At 40.4% G+C, this 19,222-nt stretch overlaps 1 protein-coding gene across 2 annotated transcripts; it reads right to left on the bottom strand.

Moving 5' to 3' along the window:
- Positions 1-419: 419 nt before the first annotated feature.
- CASP2 (caspase 2) lies at positions 420-18,901 on the bottom strand. 2 transcript variants are annotated; one of them, XM_054270021.1, is made up of 10 exons: positions 18,635-18,901; positions 13,028-13,195; positions 11,458-11,533; positions 9,993-10,087; positions 8,438-8,614; positions 7,213-7,341; positions 6,713-6,803; positions 3,087-3,236; positions 2,885-2,994; positions 420-2,298 (listed from the first exon to the last, which is right to left on the bottom strand). In XM_054270021.1, exons 1-10 carry the CDS (start codon positions 18,782-18,784, stop codon positions 2,164-2,166), a joined length of 1,281 nt encoding a protein of 426 aa, XP_054125996.1. In that variant the 5' UTR covers positions 18,785-18,901; the 3' UTR covers positions 420-2,163. The 2 variants fall into 2 exon arrangements, 1 of the variants encoding a protein (XP_054125996.1); XR_008482755.1 differs by lacking the exon at positions 420-2,298 and adding an exon at positions 6,546-6,607 and having other exon boundaries at positions 2,916-2,994.
- Positions 18,902-19,222: the final 321 nt, after the last annotated feature.

Raw genomic sequence — 19,222 nt, 5'->3', positions numbered from 1 at the left:
TCTTCACTTTCTTTTCAGCCTCTTCCTCCAAGGCTCCTTTTTTCCAGGAAGTCTTCATTTTGACACCAACTTTTCCCTCAAAAAGACCAACCCCAAAATTTTCCCAAGGTGAGTATTCTATCTGCTGAAGCACAACAGCAGCCTCCTACTTGGTGGCTCTGCCTCATCTCTCCTTATTAATGAATCAGTCTTTGTTTGGCCAGGGAGTTACCAAAATTCACAAGCAGCTCACAGTGGTTGTAGCTGTAAGTATCAGGCTTCTGCCTGAGAGTTCAAAACCCCCTCTGGGATGTGCTATCTCAAGAAATGACACAAAATTCTGTTTATGTAGAACCTCCATTTCTGCAGGGATCTAATTCTCCAAAATGAAGACACCGCACAGATTAATCAAACAAAAATTCTTTATTTTGACACCTCAAGGCAGTAAAATACAAGTGCACAAAAGATATATAAAAGTGGCAGTGATAATGCAACTTGATGCAATCCTACAGAAATTTAGTCCATCAGAATGGACTGCTTCATCAATAAATCTATCTGTAAAATATTGCACCACTTTGTAGAGGGAGCACTCAGGAAGACAGTGTTTATACTCCAGGGAGGTACACGACCCCTAAACTGGTGTATTAGACTTCAGAGTAAGGCACCAATTGGCAAGTATGATTCTTGTTCTGTTCATCACATTGTGTGTAGGATAAATGCAAGATACACATTAATGCTGCACCTTTGTCAGCTGGAGGAAACACAGCCTTCATTTACCAGGCAGAATAATAAAAAGAGCACATGCCTAGTTTTCCAGCCTCCCTCCATTTACCTTTGTGCTTCCCATTCATAATTCTATCCTGAAAAATATATCTTAAAAGCCATACTTACATTAAAAAAAGCCAGGAACAATGCCAACTTAGTGCTACAAAATGGAGAGACTGAGACTGAAGTGAGCCACCTGTAGTCCACATGAAATCCATTATCTCAGGATTTAGGTTCTACCACAAAAAGAGAACAATGCCCATCTCCCACATCACATCAAGTGGGAGTAACTGCAGTTAGACACAGCAAGACACAAATTACAGCATGAAGAGACTGTGGAAGAAATTTCCAAAAGAAGTGATAGTTTATGCTTTTAAATGATCATGGATTAAGAAAGAACACTCACAGAACAGGATAGTAATATAAAACTCTTCCCCTCTCATTTAAAAGGGAAAACTGCCGTGATAAATAATCCAAGCAACATGCTCAGACTGTAAAGAGCTGCCTTGAATATTTTTGTTAATTAAAAAGGCAAAAGATCCTCATGTACAAAGCTATAGAGCTTCAGGGCTTCAGTTATACAGTGCAATTTACAGACTCCTGAGAAGGTGGTGGAGTGAATGTCTGTTGTGACATGTAAGTACTATGGCAAACAAATTCCTCAAAAGGAATATTCCATGCAGTTGTTCACTCTTGGGACTAAGGGAAGTTAATCTAGAATTTCTAGATTCAAAACTATTGCTGGGGTATTTTATGCAGGCATATTTGTATGGGTCTCTACATGTTTTGCTGATAATCTGGAATATCTTGTAGTTCTCTTGGTAACTTGGCTCTAGAAGGAATGTAGAAAAATAGACTTTTAAGTGATCAAAATGGAAGGTACTGAGTACTGAGAACAATAACCTTCCATTTTAGGGAGAGGGAAGATTCTCCTTCATAAGAAGCCCTTTTCAATGTGCAGAGCAGTCGACTGTCCTGGATGAATAACCATGCAGAAAGTACTTAAAATTGTTGAAGTACAAGCATAAGGTAAGTAGCATCTTTTGACTGATTTTCCTTTCAGAAAGGCTTAACTTAAAAACTTGTACTAGTAGTCCATTTCCAGTTTCGCATTAACTTTTTTTACAAATGTCCTTATGTCTCCTTCCAAAGGATGTTCCCACTTCTTTCCAGTTCCAGCGCTGATCCTCTTTCCATCACTTTCTATACATACACACCCAACTGGGATATTAGAATTTTAAACCCTGGACTGAGTCAGGGTCAAGGAGAGTTGGCAGTTTATTTTAGAAAAGGACATAAAGAATTAGACTGGCACTCCTTGCTTGCACATGTGATGTCACAGCTCATAAGAGTGAAAACAGATATCCACAGTCAAAGTTCAGCTTTGGCAGTATTTCTCTTCAAACAGAGCTGGCAAGGTTATTTTCCTGGTAGATAGCCAGGAAACAGGTAAAGGTCCCGACAGAGCGTGCTACAATATTCCGACATTTCCTTGCAGCGGTGGAATTCCGTGCCTGGGGCGTAACCTTCTCGTTGCTTGATTTGCCTATTCACCTAGATGTGAGAGTAAAAAATTCAAGTGACTAGAAGGATTAAAAAGACAGAAGGAAGAAGAATGTAATTTCTTTCTGCACTCCCAGATTTTTCTGTTTAATGGATTAAGTAGTCCCTTAATTATAAGAAGGATAAATAACTAGGGTGCAGTTTCACAGCAGCTCAAGTTGCTGTGGTCACACTGCTTTTTTTCACTCTCTCTTCCTCCACTTTATTAATCTTTACTTTATATGAGTATTGCTGCTTTTGCAGCTGTTTTGTGCATGTTCAGGGAATGAACTCAACTAAAACAAAAAGCTATTTCTATAGAAAAAAAGTAATTCTTGCAAGCAATATCAACTGTACTCTCAAGTTCACCATGTGACCACACCAGTGAAACAAGAGGAGTCAAAGAAACAGTATCATTACTTGGCTAAACTCCTATGTAGCTGTATATAAATAAGTAAACAAGAAGGAGGAAAGAATTATAATTTTGCTACAAACAAGGCAAAAATAAGTGCTTTAATAGTACTTTAATCCTAGCATTCTGAAGCAATGGAAGGCCCTTCAAAAACCAGGTGGGAGTGGGAGAGTAAATGGCCTTTACCTTCACCAGCATGTCAGCCACGTGGGTGTGCCGGGAGTCCTCTGCAAACACGGAGGTGAGAGCCTCCACGTACCAGGAGCCGCGCTTGGTGTTGCGCATGGCTGCCGTGCCTGCCGAGAGAGCGCCTGCCATGAAGCCTTCTGGGGAACACAGACACATGAAACCTCCTCATGCCCAAACAATTAGGGGCCCAAACAATTACCTTTCAGGCAAGCATATCCACAGATCATATCCGAGCACGTGGGCAGCCGCAGCTTCAGGCTTTCTTCCTTGTTCGCGTCGCTTTCCTCACAGCCGGGGGAATCTGACCATCCTTTGCCGTCTCTTTGATCCACTCCCCGGTCCAACTCATCTGTGGTGGCAATAAACGAGGAGAAGGAGAAAGCGAGAAGAAATTATCCTGAATTACTGGATGTAGCTTTCCTGTACTGACTTAGATTTTTGGTCAGCAATGCCACAATTCCTGACAAGCAGAAAGTTTTTGCATTAATTTGAGGCTTTCTCAGCTGTTCAAAACTCATCTGAAAGTTCTTCTGCGCAAACTAATGCAGATACCAACAACTGCTGCATCTGCTTAACCTGACACGGTCTGCATGCTGATTTCTGCTCCCACCTCTTCCTGCACAGACCATGAGATAACCATGAAAGCAGGGAAGTTTCTGGTAGTTGTCCACCACTCATTTCATGCCTACCCATGATGATTTTATTTTCCACTCATACCTACCTTGGAAATATCCAAAAATGCCTACTGCACTTTGCAGTGCTAACTGTCTTTTGACTGCAGAACTCAAACAAGAGCTGTAATTTTAATTGCTAAGATCTACACTCAGGACATGTAGAAAACCTAGACCAAGTATTTCACCTAGTTCTTAAATCTGATTACAATACTGCTTGTTTCAATTAAAAGCATAAATTGTGCAGCAGAAAAATGCAAAAATAATCTGAATCCAAACATGAGAGAGAGACCTACAGTCCACGGAGATTAGTTTAAAACCTGGAGAGCATTTAATGCTCCTTCCAGGATTCATTAGTGTGCATTATGCAAGTGTAGATATTCTCAATTGGTTTTCTGCATGATGCAGAGCTTCCATTATAATCTCAACTAATTGCTTAGTGGTGGTAACTTTGATAGTCTAGCTGTGTTGCAAGAAAATTAAAATTACATTTCACAAATTTTCCATATAATTTTGCCTTTTTGTTTTCTTTTGTTATGAGAATCTATTATTCTTTCTTCCTAACAGCAAAATCAGAGTCTAGTGTTACAAGGCTTGAGTGTCCACTTCAGAGGACTTCCTCCTAAGACGTTTCTCAATTTTTATTGCTAGCTCATGCCTAAATAATCTATTTGGATTTCTAACCCTTTAACAGGCAGTGGAACAGGTGGCATCTCATAATTATGCTCAGAAAGTGGTCAGTTCATAAGTCAGCAACATTGTTCTTTTCCTCTAAAAAGAAAACAGCAGTGGGAGGGGTGTGATTGTCTGAAACAGCCTAGAATTAAAGTCTCCATAGCTCAGAATTTCATAATCTCATAATTAAGTTCCTTTCTCATCTCTTAGGGTAGCAATGCATATTTTTTCATTTTTAACCACATTTTTTTCATGCCTTTATCACCCTTCTCAAAATCTTTCCAGTTCTCTGTCTTTTTAAAAATTTAGTGTACTGTTCACAGTGCATTTTATTTCAGAACACTCAGGTAATTTTACTGTCAAACTCTATTATTCACACTGTCATCATCCCATTATGTATAAAATCAAAACTTTTTTGATTAAAGCTTCAGAATTACACATCTTCCTCATGCGTATCTTCAAACACCACTCCTATCAACTTAACTAAAACGTGTAAAGCACTAACCCTTTGCATACTTAACTTCTTATTTATAGAACCACTGCCAGAGATTGATCAAGTCTGTTTAAATTGTACTGAAGCTCCCAGACAGCTGTTCTGCCAATTAATTTAAGTAACTGCTAACTACCCAGCTTTTAGTATAATTTTTCACTCTTTTGAATGGACTACATCAAACGCAGATTCTAAGCAACTTTTATGCCACACTGAAACTCTTCCCATTGCTTTCTGTTGCCACTGGTTTTTGATCCATGAGTGTAGGTGGACTACTTAACTTCTTTAGTAGACTCCCGCCAAAAGCTCATTGGGAATTAGAACTGTACCAATATTTCTTTATCTACATTTAAAAAATGTGTCACTAATAGAAGACAGAGCAGGCCTACAATGTAAGGTTAGAGAGGAAGAATAAAATAAGTATTTCTCACCTTGTTTCAACTAGTTCCAGCTAACTTGCATGGCACAGATAGATTGACTACTATTTCAAAGTTGACAATACTATTTATACAGTCCTTTTAATGCTGTCTAAAGGGTACACATTTTTGTTGACAACTCAATTACTTTGTAACTGGCTTTCCCCTCTAGCTATTAATCAAGGTTTAAAAGAGGTTAGACAAGGCAGGGTTTTGTCTTTGCTGTTTTTTATTAAATTGAGTTTTTCTTTCCAGTTTTTCAAGTATCTTAATCCTTTGTCTACTGCAATATCCTGGTTCTAAAGCGTTGGGCACAGCAAGCTTTACCATTCTTCCTTAACAGCAACTTTTTTGGGAATACAAAGGCCAAGCTTGATTTGTTAGTCTTAACAGACTCCTTATGGTAACATTACAGTCAAATAAACATAATTACCTAATGAGGTCAGCTGAAAATTATGGCTAATTACACTTATTTCCACCCTGAGTCTGCACATTCACATTTGTTCAAGAGTATCTAAATGTTCATTCACATAAGGAAAGCAATCAGATTCAATTAATATTGTAAACATGCATGTTACAATATTCCCAAATGCTTAAAAGGATCAAGTATTTCTGATCACTGAAATACTTCATGTAAACTTTGGGCTTTTCCCTGCATTGGGACTAAAGAAGAGTAGAGATTGGAGGACAAACTGTAAAGCTTGCTAAAAATGAGAAAGAAGGGAAGCAACTGCAAGGAACAAAGGAAAAGCAGGGGGGGAAGCATACACACGAGGAAAACTCCTCTATCACAATGGAAAAGAAGAAACTGTAAGACAGAGCTTCACTTTGGAATAGCTGCAATTTCACAAAGTCCAAACACCTGAGGAAAAAAAATTGGTCATTAGCAGATCTGAAAGGTAGCTAGTTACAGATGTCTTTGTTTAGTTACAAAAGGGAGGAAAAGGAATAGCAGAATTAAAAAAAAAGGTACACAAAGCACAGAAGAAGAACAAGTTTGTAAGAATCATCAAAAGAGTTCTGTACAGCAGCATGTAAGAATTCAACAGCAGTATGTGGAAAAGGGTGCAAGGAAAGGTCATCTGAGGCTGAAAACAGGCTCAGGTAAAGGAAAAAGCCAAGACCCTAAAAATAATTGGAACAACCCTGATAGCTCAAGAGACCACCACAGGAGACACAACACATCAAGGATCCAGAGAAACACAGGACCTCAGCAAGACTCCAGTGCTAGTGCACTGCTCCATGCTGTGCTGCTATTTGTGCACCATGTGCCCCACTCCCCCTCCTGCAGGCACAGCACCAGGAAGCCTCGGGGTATGGCTGGGACATGACAGAGTTTATGTCACCAAGGTGCTCTGGGTCTGCAAGGCAATGCACACACCTCATGCACAGCTAAAGACACTTACAGAGCAACAGATGCAGTGGCAGCAGCGGGGCAGAGGGAGGTGAATATGGGTCCCACTTACACCTGAGAGAAGCAAAGAGGAAAGTTGACAGCAAGTTGAATGTGAGGGTGTGCATGTGTGCAAAATGAGCCTTAATGGCATGCCAAGTACATGGCTTGGGCACTCACCTCCCCGGCAGGCCTGAATAAAGAACATTTTGGGCTTATTCTGGAGATTTGGGCAGTTTGCATTATCAAAGAGCCGGAAAGCCTCCTGCAACTGAGAGAAGAAAGAGAGGAAATTTCTTCACTGTAGCCTCCTGTAAGCCAAACCCAGTCTCAACCTTGGTTCCCTATCTTTTGCTTATTACCTCACCAGTCTTGGTAATCCTCTCCTTTATCTGCAAACTCAGTGTGTGACAAACACATCCCTTCTCCACCCTCTCCCCAGGTTCATACTTGCTTGGGTTCATGAACTTTACCTAGTATTAATACAGAGAGATAATTTCTCCTGCTTGCTATTTTTCATTTTCTAGACCTCCCCTTGCCCTTTTCTTCCCTCCAGCCCTTATTTTGTTCTATTTTAAAATATGTGAATCCTCAGTCTTTTTTTTTTTTTTTTTCCTTTTTGAACATTGTTACTTTCCTGGAGATAACCTACAACAAGAGATCAGGACTCAGCAACATACCTGTAGTAGTTTGCCATCACTGCCATAAACCCCACCCTCCACACCATGGGAAAGCAGAGCAATAATGCAGGAATCCACATCTCGATGATCTCGCAGCTTGGAGAATCTCTCCAATGCATTCTGCATCTCCTAGAACAGGAAAAAAAAAATCCAATGCTTTCCAAACTTCCATAGGGAAAGTGAATCAATTTTCTGGGAAGAACACAAATGGTGGCCCTCCTTGTAACAAAGAAAAACCACTCACACCTCAAATTTACATGAAAAAGATATATACTATTAAAAAAAAGGCAACATATTCTTTTATGCAATATTCAGTCCTAAATATAACACTGTGAAGCAGGAATTTCTTAGGCCAACAGAGGAAACCAAGTGATATTTTGCAGAGTGATATTTTACGAGTGATATTTTACACTGACACTGGAATCTGGCTGGGATGTTGGAGCAGCTTAACAGATACATACTCTGGGACTGCAGGCATTCAGACACTAGTGGTCAATTCAAAATTTAAACTGGAAAACTTCAGGAACCGACAACGTGACAGATACAAATATCTTCTATCAATGTTGCAAAAGCTCTGTTCTTGAATAAAACATTCTTTAACACGTCCTGTGTCACTTGAATTCATAGGGATTTAAAAGGACTAAGATCAAATGATGCTGGAGAAGATAGCAACTGCATTCCTAGGGAGAGTGGCTTGATTAAGTTAGTCATGGAACACAACCAATTTTCCTATGTGAAGCACATACATGTTTTTAGTGAAGACTGAAAGAGTGGAACTGAGCTGCATGGATAGACTGGTGAATGGGATACCAACTGACTTCACCAGTGAAAGGACATGAAAACATCACAACAGCAAAGACTACATCAAATATTTGCAAAGTTTAACTTTTAGGAGAGAACACTGGAAAAGTCTATCTATAGCAAATTGGAGACTTCATTAATTTGTGCTTTTAACACATGCCAGGAGTGGTCTCAAAAGTCTTCCCCCTTGCATTAGGGTCAGACTAGAATAGTACCTCTTGTAGTTCTTTGTGATACTACCATCCACTGGAAGAGCTCAGCCTTCCAAGCTTTCTCATGTGGATCAGTATGAGAGCATCATCACGTTCAGCTTCATTTTCTATTCTTAAGTGATAATTCATATATTCAAAGCTCAGTTGTCAGAGACAACTATGACACAAACTGTCAGGCACACCGGTTGTGAAGCACTGGGATGACCCCTTACCTGTGCAGTTTGATCATGGCAGACAGTGACTCGGTAGCCGAGGTGCCTGAAGAGCATCTCCAGGGAAGCGCAGTCCACGTCTCCCCCGGCGCGATATTCCAGGTCCTTCTCGCTGCTGAAGCGGACATTGCTGAGGATCAGCGCTAAGCCTCGTGGCTCTGATGTCAGCTTGTATGCCTGCAAGGAAGATTAAAAATGGGTAAATTTAGACTACACAAGGAAATAATGGTGTGTTAGAATAGAACAGCTATCATTCCACACCAACTTGATATGCCTGTGCTTGCCAGCCTCCACAACTGACAATGCTACAATACTATTATTAATAAGTTAGACTGCCTTGCCTTATTCCTCATTTCAAAAGAAGCACAGCTTATCTAGTTCAAATTGTGAATTAGATATTGCTAACTTTTCCCCCTTTCCTCACCCCAGCAGGGCCCCAAATATTTTTGCGTCACCCCCAACAAAGGACAACACTATGCAAAATTTAGCTAAGGTTTCTTAATTGCTGTTGGGAGCAGAGATGTAAAATAGCAATGAGTGTCATTGTAACAGCAAGGGACTGTCAGTCATTGATCTTCAAAGTTGTGCAACTGGCAAAAGAGGTTAACAGGAAAAAAACTAATTTAAGAGGGGTGCCTTCAGACAGAGAAGTTAACTCTCTGTCCCTACCACTCTAACAAGAACAAATCAATAGTAATTCACTTACTAACACTCCTGTAAATTGGAAGTAAAATTTAATACCAAAGGAGAATATCAAATAAGGTGTATCCAGGTACAGATGTAAAAGGAGCCTAGTCAAGCTCCCACTGGCACTGCTTATTAATCAAGTCACCCCCACAGACAGTTCCAAAAAACCCAAACAAAAACCAACACACAAACAAAACCTCTGTTTCATTACACATAGAGCCTCTGACACTGTACAACCCTAAGGAAGTGTTTATCCCACAACACAAAGCAATTTTTCCTTAAGCCCATCCCACCAATCTATTTACAGACAGAATCAACAAAAAGGAATTAGATTACACATAAACTTCAAACACCGCAGCAGAAGATTAGAAATTCAAATTGTTCTACCCACAGGTAGAATTCTAGCACATAATCCTGATCTGGTTCTTAAGCCTAAGGATTCTATTGGGTACAGCTGACAATTAAAACAGAAACTTACTAGCTGAAAACACAGTTCTACTATCTTACAGTCATTTAGAGGGTTTGCCATCTTACAGAAAATGAGGACACAGAAAAATAAACTTGAGGCAATAATACTGACAGCTCACAGAGAGCAATAGTACAGAAGTCATTCCACCAAGCTCTTCATGATCAAAAAAACAGAGGCAGAGATTTGTTTAGAGTTACAGAACCTTTTGGGATCTCTTGACGCTTGTAAATGAGAACCACATCAAATGGAGCATGACTGGTAACACCTTTCATTTACACAAATAGCACAACCCTGATCTGCATCCCAGTGAAGCATTTCAACTCAATTTTAAGCGGCACATGTTCAGCTGATTGATCCAAACATCTCACATCCTAAAGACTTTCTCTGCCAACAACTTACCAAGTGCTGATGATTGTGATAAAATTCAGGAGTGCAATACTTCACTGGAGGAATTGAGGGACCATCTCCATTATCCAAGGAATGCTCTATTGGTTCTGTGCAAAGCCAAATATATTAATAAAAATTAAAAATTTCAGACACAAAACCTCTGTATTAAGGTAGTAACTTGCAAATTCTGAACTATATTCATTTATGCATATTTCACACCTCCAAACATTTTGTTTGATCAGGGCCTACTGACACAAAATGAAACACAGAAGAGAAAAAAAAGTACTGTAACAGTATACTTGTTTTATTTATTTTAACTGACAGCTTTTATTTTTGCTCGTATGTGGGTCAGCCTTATCTAACGCCTGGTCTACAGAGTATGAAAACAGAATTCTCATCTAATTTAAGATCTTTGTGCTTTCTGCTGTTTTGCACAGTATGTTCTTACTTTCAGAATTTGGCTGATGAAATGTTGCTAGAAAATTTCAAACAGAATAGTTCTTTCCTGTCATAAAAGGCCTCCCATGCTGAACACATGCATAAGTGATCAAACGAGACAATTTTAACTTTCATAAAGTGCAAAGCCCTTCTCTTTTTTTAATCTGCCTCTGAACACTTTCCTCTGGATAACAGCAGATGAGGGGAATGATAATCAACTATTTGCCATTTGCAGACAAACACTCACTCCTCTGTACCGAAGAAACTGAGCTAATGACATTCACGAGCTCTTCTGAAATCCTCTTTCAGCCTTTTGAGGCATGGCTCTCCTGGTTGAAGGAACATATGCTCTAAAAAAATCAAAACAACCCAACCTAAAACCCTTGCACATAAATAAAAAAGTTTCCAAAAATTAGACACTTGCTCTTCAACACCAGAGAGAGCTCCTAGTAACCAGCATAAGGGAAAACCTGTGGTTAGGGAAAAGGTACTCGAGGCATTACCAGAAGCAACATAAAAACTAGCAAGGAGATTCATTCCAACCAATGTTTATTAGACCAGACCCCTGGCCTAAGCTGGAAATGCACGTTAAGGAGAAGCTGATTTCCTGCACTTGACAGAAGCTAAAGAAAAGCAAGTTGGACCCAGATAACACATAAAAGGCCTTAAACTAATTTTTTAAGAAGGAAGTCTTGGTTAAGAAATACTGCCTGAAGTCAGTATCTTATCAGAGTGCTAGCTCAATGAAATTCTATTACAGATCTTAAAGAAAATCTTTGCAAAATCTAGAATTTTACTGACAGGTACTGTTTTAAGCAACAAAGTGTCCCATAAGAATAAATGAAGCTAACAAGAAACACGTATTGGTCGTCTCTTCCCATATGCTATAAAGCACCCTCTTTGATCATAATATAGTCAGTTTACTGTCAAGTTTGCATTCCTGGCATGAGCAAACTGGTGGCAAGCTTATCTCTACAATCAAATTAAGACAGTATTAATTGGCAGGAGCCAACCAGGTAGCAAATCAAGTGCAACTCACCAAGCCAACGGGGTCTCTTTGAATTACAGGACTCACTGACAGGGTATGGAAGATCTGACTCATGACAGTGTTCAAGCTACAAGACATCAATAAATCCATGAAAAACAGTAGCATAAAATAGCTTTTTTTTCTCTACAGTACAAAGCTGAAGGTATAATGGAAGAAAGGATACATGCATTTGTATACACAAAAAAATGACTAAAATATAATATTATGGTCACTTCCAAAAGAAACATCATGACAAGACAGCAGCAGCACCTTCTCTCAATGCAAGACTCCTCCCCTTTGATCATCTGCACTTCTACCCAAATCCTCAGTTTAGAATCTTTACATTGGGGTCATCTTAGCTTTCTTGGTTTTAACAAGAACTTGATTGTCTGGTGATTCTTCTATTTTTGTTTGCTGTCAAGATTTCATTGTTTGTATAGTAAAGAAAAATTGGAAACAAAAAATTAAAAGGGTAGTCTGATAAATTTTACACTTTAATAAGAGAACACTTGTGCACAAGTATTTGATCTCGCTTCCTTTGTGTAAAATACGTTTACTGACAGTTTCCATCCTTGCCAATGCACTAAGAACATGGAATCTTTCCAAAACTCTTCCTTTAGTACACCACTAAGCACACAAAGTGAAAAGGTGAAAAAAATAACAAAAGAAAGAAATACAAGTATTTGTTTCTTCAAGAGTCTACTCAGACAATCACTGAAAACTAAACCAATGAAGGTTCAGAGAAAAAAATACCTCCCTTTCAATTTCTGGATTATTGATTACACATCCATTAAGAACTTGTTGGATGTAAGAACAGCACAGGAGCCTCAGACAGTTCAACAAAAAGAGGTGCAAGGCCCTGTGCCTGGGGCACCAATATATCCTGGGGGCCATCCAGCCGGGAAGCAGCTTGGCAGAAAAGGACTTGGGTGCTGCCAAGCCCACAAGGAGCCAGCAGCGCACCCTTGGCACAAAGGCAGCTGGAACCCTGGGCTGCATCAGGAGGAGCGATGCCAGCAGAAGAGATGAAGGGAGGGGATCCCTCACCCCCCTCAAGGGGAGCTTATCAATGTGTATGAACACCTGAAAGGAGGGCACAAAGAGGACAGAGCCAGGCTCTTCCCAGTGGTGCCCAGTGCCAGACCCAGAGGCCATGGGCACAAAGTGAAACACAGGAGACTCCCTCTTAAACATCAGGAAAAGCTTTTGTATTGGGAGGTGCCTGAGCACTGGAGGAGGTGCCCAGAGAGGCTGCAGCCTCCATCCTTGCAGATATTCAGAAACTGCCTGGATGTGACTCTGGAAGCCTACTGAAGGTAACACTTGAGTAGGGAAGTTGGAAGAGATGACTTCCAGAGGCCCTTTCCAACCTCCACCATCTTGTGATTTTTTATGAAAATTCTCTTCTTCCCAAGTTTCTTCCTCTCTGCTTTTGCTAAGGCTACTACAAATTTCAACTTACAACAAAACCGCTCTATCCTTTGTAAACAATTGAGTTTTTCCCACTTGATAAAGCTCCTTTTGTGCCCAAACCCAATCTGAAATGCAAGCCATCCATCCTATTTTTTAAAAACTGCTGTACCCTTGCAATCTCATGGCTCAGGTTGGACATTGTCTTCAGGATCATTGCCTCCAGGTGCTGCTGCTGGGTTTCTCTCAGAGCTTCACAGAAGGCTGAGAAGGCATTAGGGCCTCTCTTGGGCAGCAAATTGAGGAATTCCACATTCCGGTCGAAGCTCCCAGACTTGGCCTGAGGGAAACAAAAAAATCAAAATCCATACTCAAGTAACATCTGACATAAATAACTTGCAATGAGTCATCAGAACAACTATTTTTTTTTATTTCAGAAAAACATTTCACCACTATGCTTAGCTGTGCTAGAACCACTATTCTATTCTTCCTAGTTGATTTCATTCACACTTCTCTGTTCCTATTTGCTCAATACATGACACCACACAACAAGCCAACAATTAATATATGACCACACACAGTAATACACCATATTCTCTCTAAAATTTTTCTTCCAGTTACTTCTGGAATAGTATCTGCTCCTCCTCACTGAATACACAAAGTCAACCACATGCTCCCACTACTATCCAATAGTTTATGGTCTCACACAGATAGTCAAATTCTCCAGAAAACATTAAGTAAAACACTTACTATATGCAGTCAGTTCCAGAATGGTATTTTCTATGTACAGATGAATACTTAGACCAATGAAGCAAAATATGCTGGTATATGTGGAAAAGTAGCCATCAAAAAATCAAACAGTGCCAAGAAGCTCTAACTGTTAGGATATTAACAGGTATTTCCCAACAAAATGTATAATTTCTACAATAATACTCTTCCCTGTGAAATCTAAATTACACCAAAAATCACATACCAAAATACTAGGTATCATAAACAAATTTTATTTATTTAGAATTAATCTTATATTGTTTTAATTATCACTTAGATCCAAGATCTCTCCTTTTGGTGGATGATGGGAATAGCTGATGAGTTACAGATAATTAAAGCTTAACAATACAGCAATCACAGGAAAAAAAAAAAAAAAGAAGCCTTGAGGTAAATGTGAAAATCTTCTGCTACAAAAGATATCACATAATCTGGTTTCATTCATAATTATCAAGCTCAGTGTCAAACATAGTTTGGCTTCTGCCCTAACACATTGTTCGGGAGGATAATGCAGAATTTTGTTGATCCAATGTTTATGAACCTATTTAGAATTTCAGACCTATATTCATTCATGACTAACAGCATTTATTTTTATCAACTGTTTCCTGACTTCAGTGTTTTGTCCTTTCCCTTATTTATCAAACTCCTTTCTATAAATTGGTCTTGATTTGCTACAGGAAACAAACTTTCTTCCATAAATGGCCTCTTTCCCTTAGCAGTGAATGTACCTTCTCCTATTCCCACAGGATCCTGAATTTTCAGAGTACTGTTGACTAGAATTGCCAATAACAATGTCTTACTTGTGCCTTCCCAGAAGTATGAAGGTTCCTTTCTCCTGGTAACACTGTTCCATTAGTCATTGAAAATAACCACCTCCATATATTTGTATCTTGCTGTAAGCTCACTGAATTTTATTGTAACTAGAAAAGTAAGTTGAGACTTGATTTCTCAAGTATCTAATGCATTTTTCTTCCTTTCTGCAGCTGTTTTGAGACAAGCTAAAGGTCGTTCATCTTCTTCAGTCTGTGACTCTAAGCTATAAATGATAGTTAAGAACACAAGCTGACCTCAAGAACCAGAATGCTAGTTTTACTGAAAAGTTAGGAAATTTCCAGAATGTTCATATTCTGCACTTTGCATGCACAGCAGACAGCTTTTGGCAGACTTCTTCCTTAATGCTTCCTTAAACACTCAAAGGGCTGTGCTTCTTGATGTGACTTCATCTTCAACATCACATTTAGGTTATGCTAAATAATGTTCAGCAAACATTCAGAAGTTAATAAGACACTTCTTTCATTTTATTTCCCAATACATCCCTAATTTATTTCCATCCCCTCACAGATGGGTTTGATAATCTGCATAACAGAAACTAATTATAAATAAATTCTCAAGTCCTGTCAAAATTCTGTATTAGTCTTATTATACACCTGCAGAATCCATAAAAAAAAGCACATAAAATTGATAAACATCCTAATCAAATGTATGTCACTTGTCAAAACCAATGATCCCTTCATTACTGTCTAGTGATCAACAGAGTATTTAAATCTTTTTATATATACCATCTCAGTCTTTGATTACAGTACAGAGTACTCAACTTGTTTAAAAAGCAAGAAAGTTCTTGCTACTATATCTGCAATTTTAAAAGTCCATCTCAGAGCTCTGGAAGAACATCTGATGTTCCAACAAGCATTTATGCAAGTAGATGTTGGAGCTTGCCTTAAAAACAGATGTTTCCACTGTCCCACTTTACTGCCACAATAATTTTCCCCCTGTGTTTGAAACTCCTCTCTTCTGGGTTTTCACCTAGATAATCATAACATCATTTTCACTACAAAGTAAACACAATTTTTTTTTCTTTACAATTTATTGAAAATGTATATTGTGGAAAAAACTTCACACGGTTTAGTATCTTTCTGAACGATCCAATTTAAATTCAATACTGTCAGATCCTACTATCTCCCCACATTTCTTACATCAAAGGAAGCAGCTCCTATTTGCTGATTCTTCTCCAATGCTGTACACCTATAAACTCTCTACTTACTCTTCATATTCCTTGTGAGCTCCTCATCCAGTTCAACCATCTTTGCCTTCAGTGGCTCCTTCTGGAACACAGCCCCCCTCCCATCTTCTTCTTACTTGTGGTAAAGTTTCAGTACTGGTTTGACACCTCATACTTGGAAAAAATGTCACAGTTCATCTCCCTGAGCTCCTTGATTTACTTCACTTTCCCTACATTACAGAAATTTATTTGAATGCTCTATTTCCAGAATTTTCTGTTTCCAGAAAATTTTCCATTTTCTTCTTTTGTTTAGCTTAAATCAAGCCAACAGGACCAGCGTAACTTTGTCTTTTTAAGAAAAGATTATTTAGAACATAACTATTTATCATAACTATTTTTCATAACTATTTATCCAGATCTTGATTTCCTGACTTATTGAGGGTGCAGGAGGATATATATAGAACCAGCCAGTTATAATATCCAGGAGAATCTATTCTCTTTCATCAGTCAATGGCATCTGGCTCTTCCTGTTTCCATTAAGGTACCTGGCGATCAGCATCACAATACATTTACAATAACAGGCTACTTAACAGCACTTCTAAGACCAGTGCTCACATTTGCCAGAGACAGGAAGAATATTAAAAATTCACAGACCTACTACAGGAAGATCAAAGGTAAGACAACTGTTTTCCACTCCAGTGATTCTTTTTTTTTTTTTTAATGCACTTTACTCTTTCTCCATAGCACTGTTATGTCTAGGAGTATTCAGTAAACATTCCCTTCATTTTTATCCTTCTAGTACAATGCATATTCTGTAGATCCAGCTTTCCTTCTACCTCTGCCATATTTCTCTTTTTGTTGCAATTTCCAGATCAATGCCCTGCAACAGTAGTCCAAGTCACTCTGTTCTCTTGCTCAGGCTGCTACTGCTATTTATACACATTTAAGCACTTAGTTAGCTGTGTTTATTGTATTAGGCATAACTTTCCACTAAGCTACTACTCTTTACCTGACTTATCCATCATAACACCTTCCTCCTTACTGATAATCCATTACTAAGTATTGTTGCATTCCCTTTTACTCAATTACATCTGGAGGGAAAGGCTCCTTTCGGCTTCTTCTCTTCTGTCTCAGTTTAATACTTTTAACCTACAATAGCACCTCACCAAAAAGAGTACTTTCTCTGCCATTACCTTAGTTTGAGAGGATTTTTTTTTCCCTTTTCTTCCCTTCTCCCCCTTAGGTGACAAAGTGCAGGCCATCAGAAGCCCACCCCTACTCACCATTCACACTTGAGCAATGCTGTTGCTTAACCCCTGTGGGCTGCTAAGCATCAGACACTCAGTTACCTCCTCCCCAGGTGGAATGGTGAGGAGAATCCAAAGAATAACAGTGAGAAAAGTTCAGACAAAGATGGTTTAACAGGTTAAGCAGAAGCCACACGCACAAAGCAAAACAAAGAATTCACTCAATAATTCTTGTTGGCAGGCAGGAGCTCAGCCACTCCAAGGCTAGCAGGGCTCCATCACTCACAATGGTGACTTACAAACACAGAATATTCTGAGTGGGAAGGACCATTGAGTCCAACTTCTAAGTGAATGGCCTGTACAGGGATTAAATCCAAGACTGTGGCATCATTAGCACCATTCTCTGTAACTCAGTTTCCCTTTCCTCCTTCTTCTCCTACCTTTACATGCTGACCATGACACCGAAACTGGATATGGAGTGGGATATCCCTTGGGTCAGCTGTCTCGGATGCGGCCCCTCCCAATTTCCTGTGCACCTGCAGTACTGCTGGTGGGGTGGGGTGAGAAGAAAAGGCTTTGGCACTGGGTCAGCACTGCTCAACAATAACTAAAACACCGCGAAATCAACAACGCTGTTTCCAGCCCAATCCAAAACACAGCCTCATAGCAGCTGCAATGAAATTAACTACTCCAGCCCGAACTCGGAGAAGTCCCTGATTCACTCTCTGGCTTGCACTGTTTCATGGTATCTTTGTTCTCTTCCACTGGGGATTGGAGCTATTTCAGGTGAGACTGCCTGGAGCTCCCACAATGCAGCACTGATATCCTTGACAGGCCCCATGAGGCATCTAATATTATTATTGATACTGCGTCAAAGTATGCAAAGTGATTCACATTATCTGTGACAATGACTCAAAATTAGTCAGGAAGTTATCTTTTCACTACTATCAAAACCTTATCAGTCTCAGGTTAACATTTTCTACACTCATACCCAGAAAATAGTTCATAATCCTAATTTTCAGCATCTGTTCTTTGTTATGGGACCATGAACTTTGCTAGGGGACTAAAAACCCCCTCAGCTCCTTACTTGAGCCCTGACATGCACTTGTTGTGCAGTTTCAACCACTTCCTTTCCAGCCTGCTTTCTCTGAGGACCTGCAGCTCACCCTGCAGCTCACCCTGCACAGTGTTCTGTGCATTGCCATCCCTCTGGCAGGAATCCCAAGCTATTTCCGATGACTTCTCCCCACAGCACCCACTGCACAGGGAAAGCAACACAAGCCTACAAACAAACAGCATTTGTTAGTTGACAGTGAGCCTTGAGCCTTGCAATGCAATTCACGAAATTTACAAAAACATACAGGAAGCACCAATTCTTTATGTGGAAGGTGCCACAACAAACCGGTATATAAAGTATTCATTTACTTATTTTCACAGTATTATTTTGAAAATACATATTATTCCTGCTTCTATACGTGGAAGGAAAAAGATAAGCACAAAACTACAATAAAGGACTGGAAGTTACCATCTGCACTAAGTGCAGCCTGTTGCAACTGCACACCAGAACACAGGGAAATGTCAAGAGGAAATGCACTTTGCCTTTCTACAAAAGCACCTCAAAGCTCTCCTGCACGCTGCAGCTCCTCGGGAGTGCAATCCCCCTGCAAGGTGCAGGTAACAGGTGAGTTTTTCCCATTCTGCCGCTGCAAAGAGCGACACCGAGCTCAGCCAGACACAAAGCTCACGGCGCAGGCGACAACCCGCGTACCTGTATCATTTCCACCATCTCCGTGGTGATGATGTCTTTCTCCACCATGTGCTCTACCAGCACATTCAACACCAGCTGCTTGGCCAGCATCACCCGGTTCTTCTTGAGCGCTTCCTGGTGGCACCGCTGCATGCCGCACGCCGCCAGCATCCTGGGAGGAGAGGGGACACCAGGGCCGAGCGCCGCGGCAAGGAGCCACCCGTGTCCCCTCCCGACTTTTGGCTCGGGAGGAACTGGCGGGACCCCGCGGGCCGCGGCCGCCGCCTGACTACGGGCGGGCGGGCGGAAAGGAGCCTTCTCCCGGCGGCCCCCGCGATTCAAACGGCGGGACGCGCTTCCCGCCCTCACGTGACCGCCGCTGGAGCGGGAGCGCCTTCCCGCCTCTTCCTGCGCCGGCGGGCGCGCGGCCCCTCAGGCGTGCGGAGCTGCCGGGCGCAGTAGCCGGGCTGCGCCTTTCTTGGGAAGCGTACCGGCTCTGGGCTTTTTTTATTTTTTTTTAAACCGGTTTTAGTTTCTCTGCTTCCGCTGAGATGGGTTTCTGCGGCAATCAGCTGCAGTCAAAAATGATAACGTGCTGTAGTTAACAGG

The sequence above is a fragment of the Melozone crissalis genome, unplaced genomic scaffold (genome assembly GCF_028551555.1).
Source record: "Melozone crissalis strain CALT ecotype California unplaced genomic scaffold, PUWL_Pcris_2 ptg000008l_1, whole genome shotgun sequence".
Taxonomy (NCBI): Eukaryota; Metazoa; Chordata; class Aves; order Passeriformes; family Passerellidae; genus Melozone; species Melozone crissalis.
The sequence above is the reverse complement of the archived record's forward strand: the minus strand, read 5'-3'. Positions and strand labels throughout refer to the sequence as shown.

Excerpts from the sequence above, each read along its gene's own strand:
- CASP2 (XM_054270021.1), bottom strand. The coding sequence starts at position 18,784 with ATGCTGGCGGCGTGCGGCATGCAGCGGTGCCACCAGGAAGCGCTCAAG. Across the intron at positions 10,088-11,457 it reads AAAGAGACCCCGTTGGCTTG|AACCAATAGAGCATTCCTTG; the intron begins GTGAGTTGCACT and ends GGCTTTGCACAG. Across the intron at positions 8,615-9,992 it reads ATCACAATCATCAGCACTTG|GCATACAAGCTGACATCAGA; the intron begins GTAAGTTGTTGG and ends TCTTCCTTGCAG.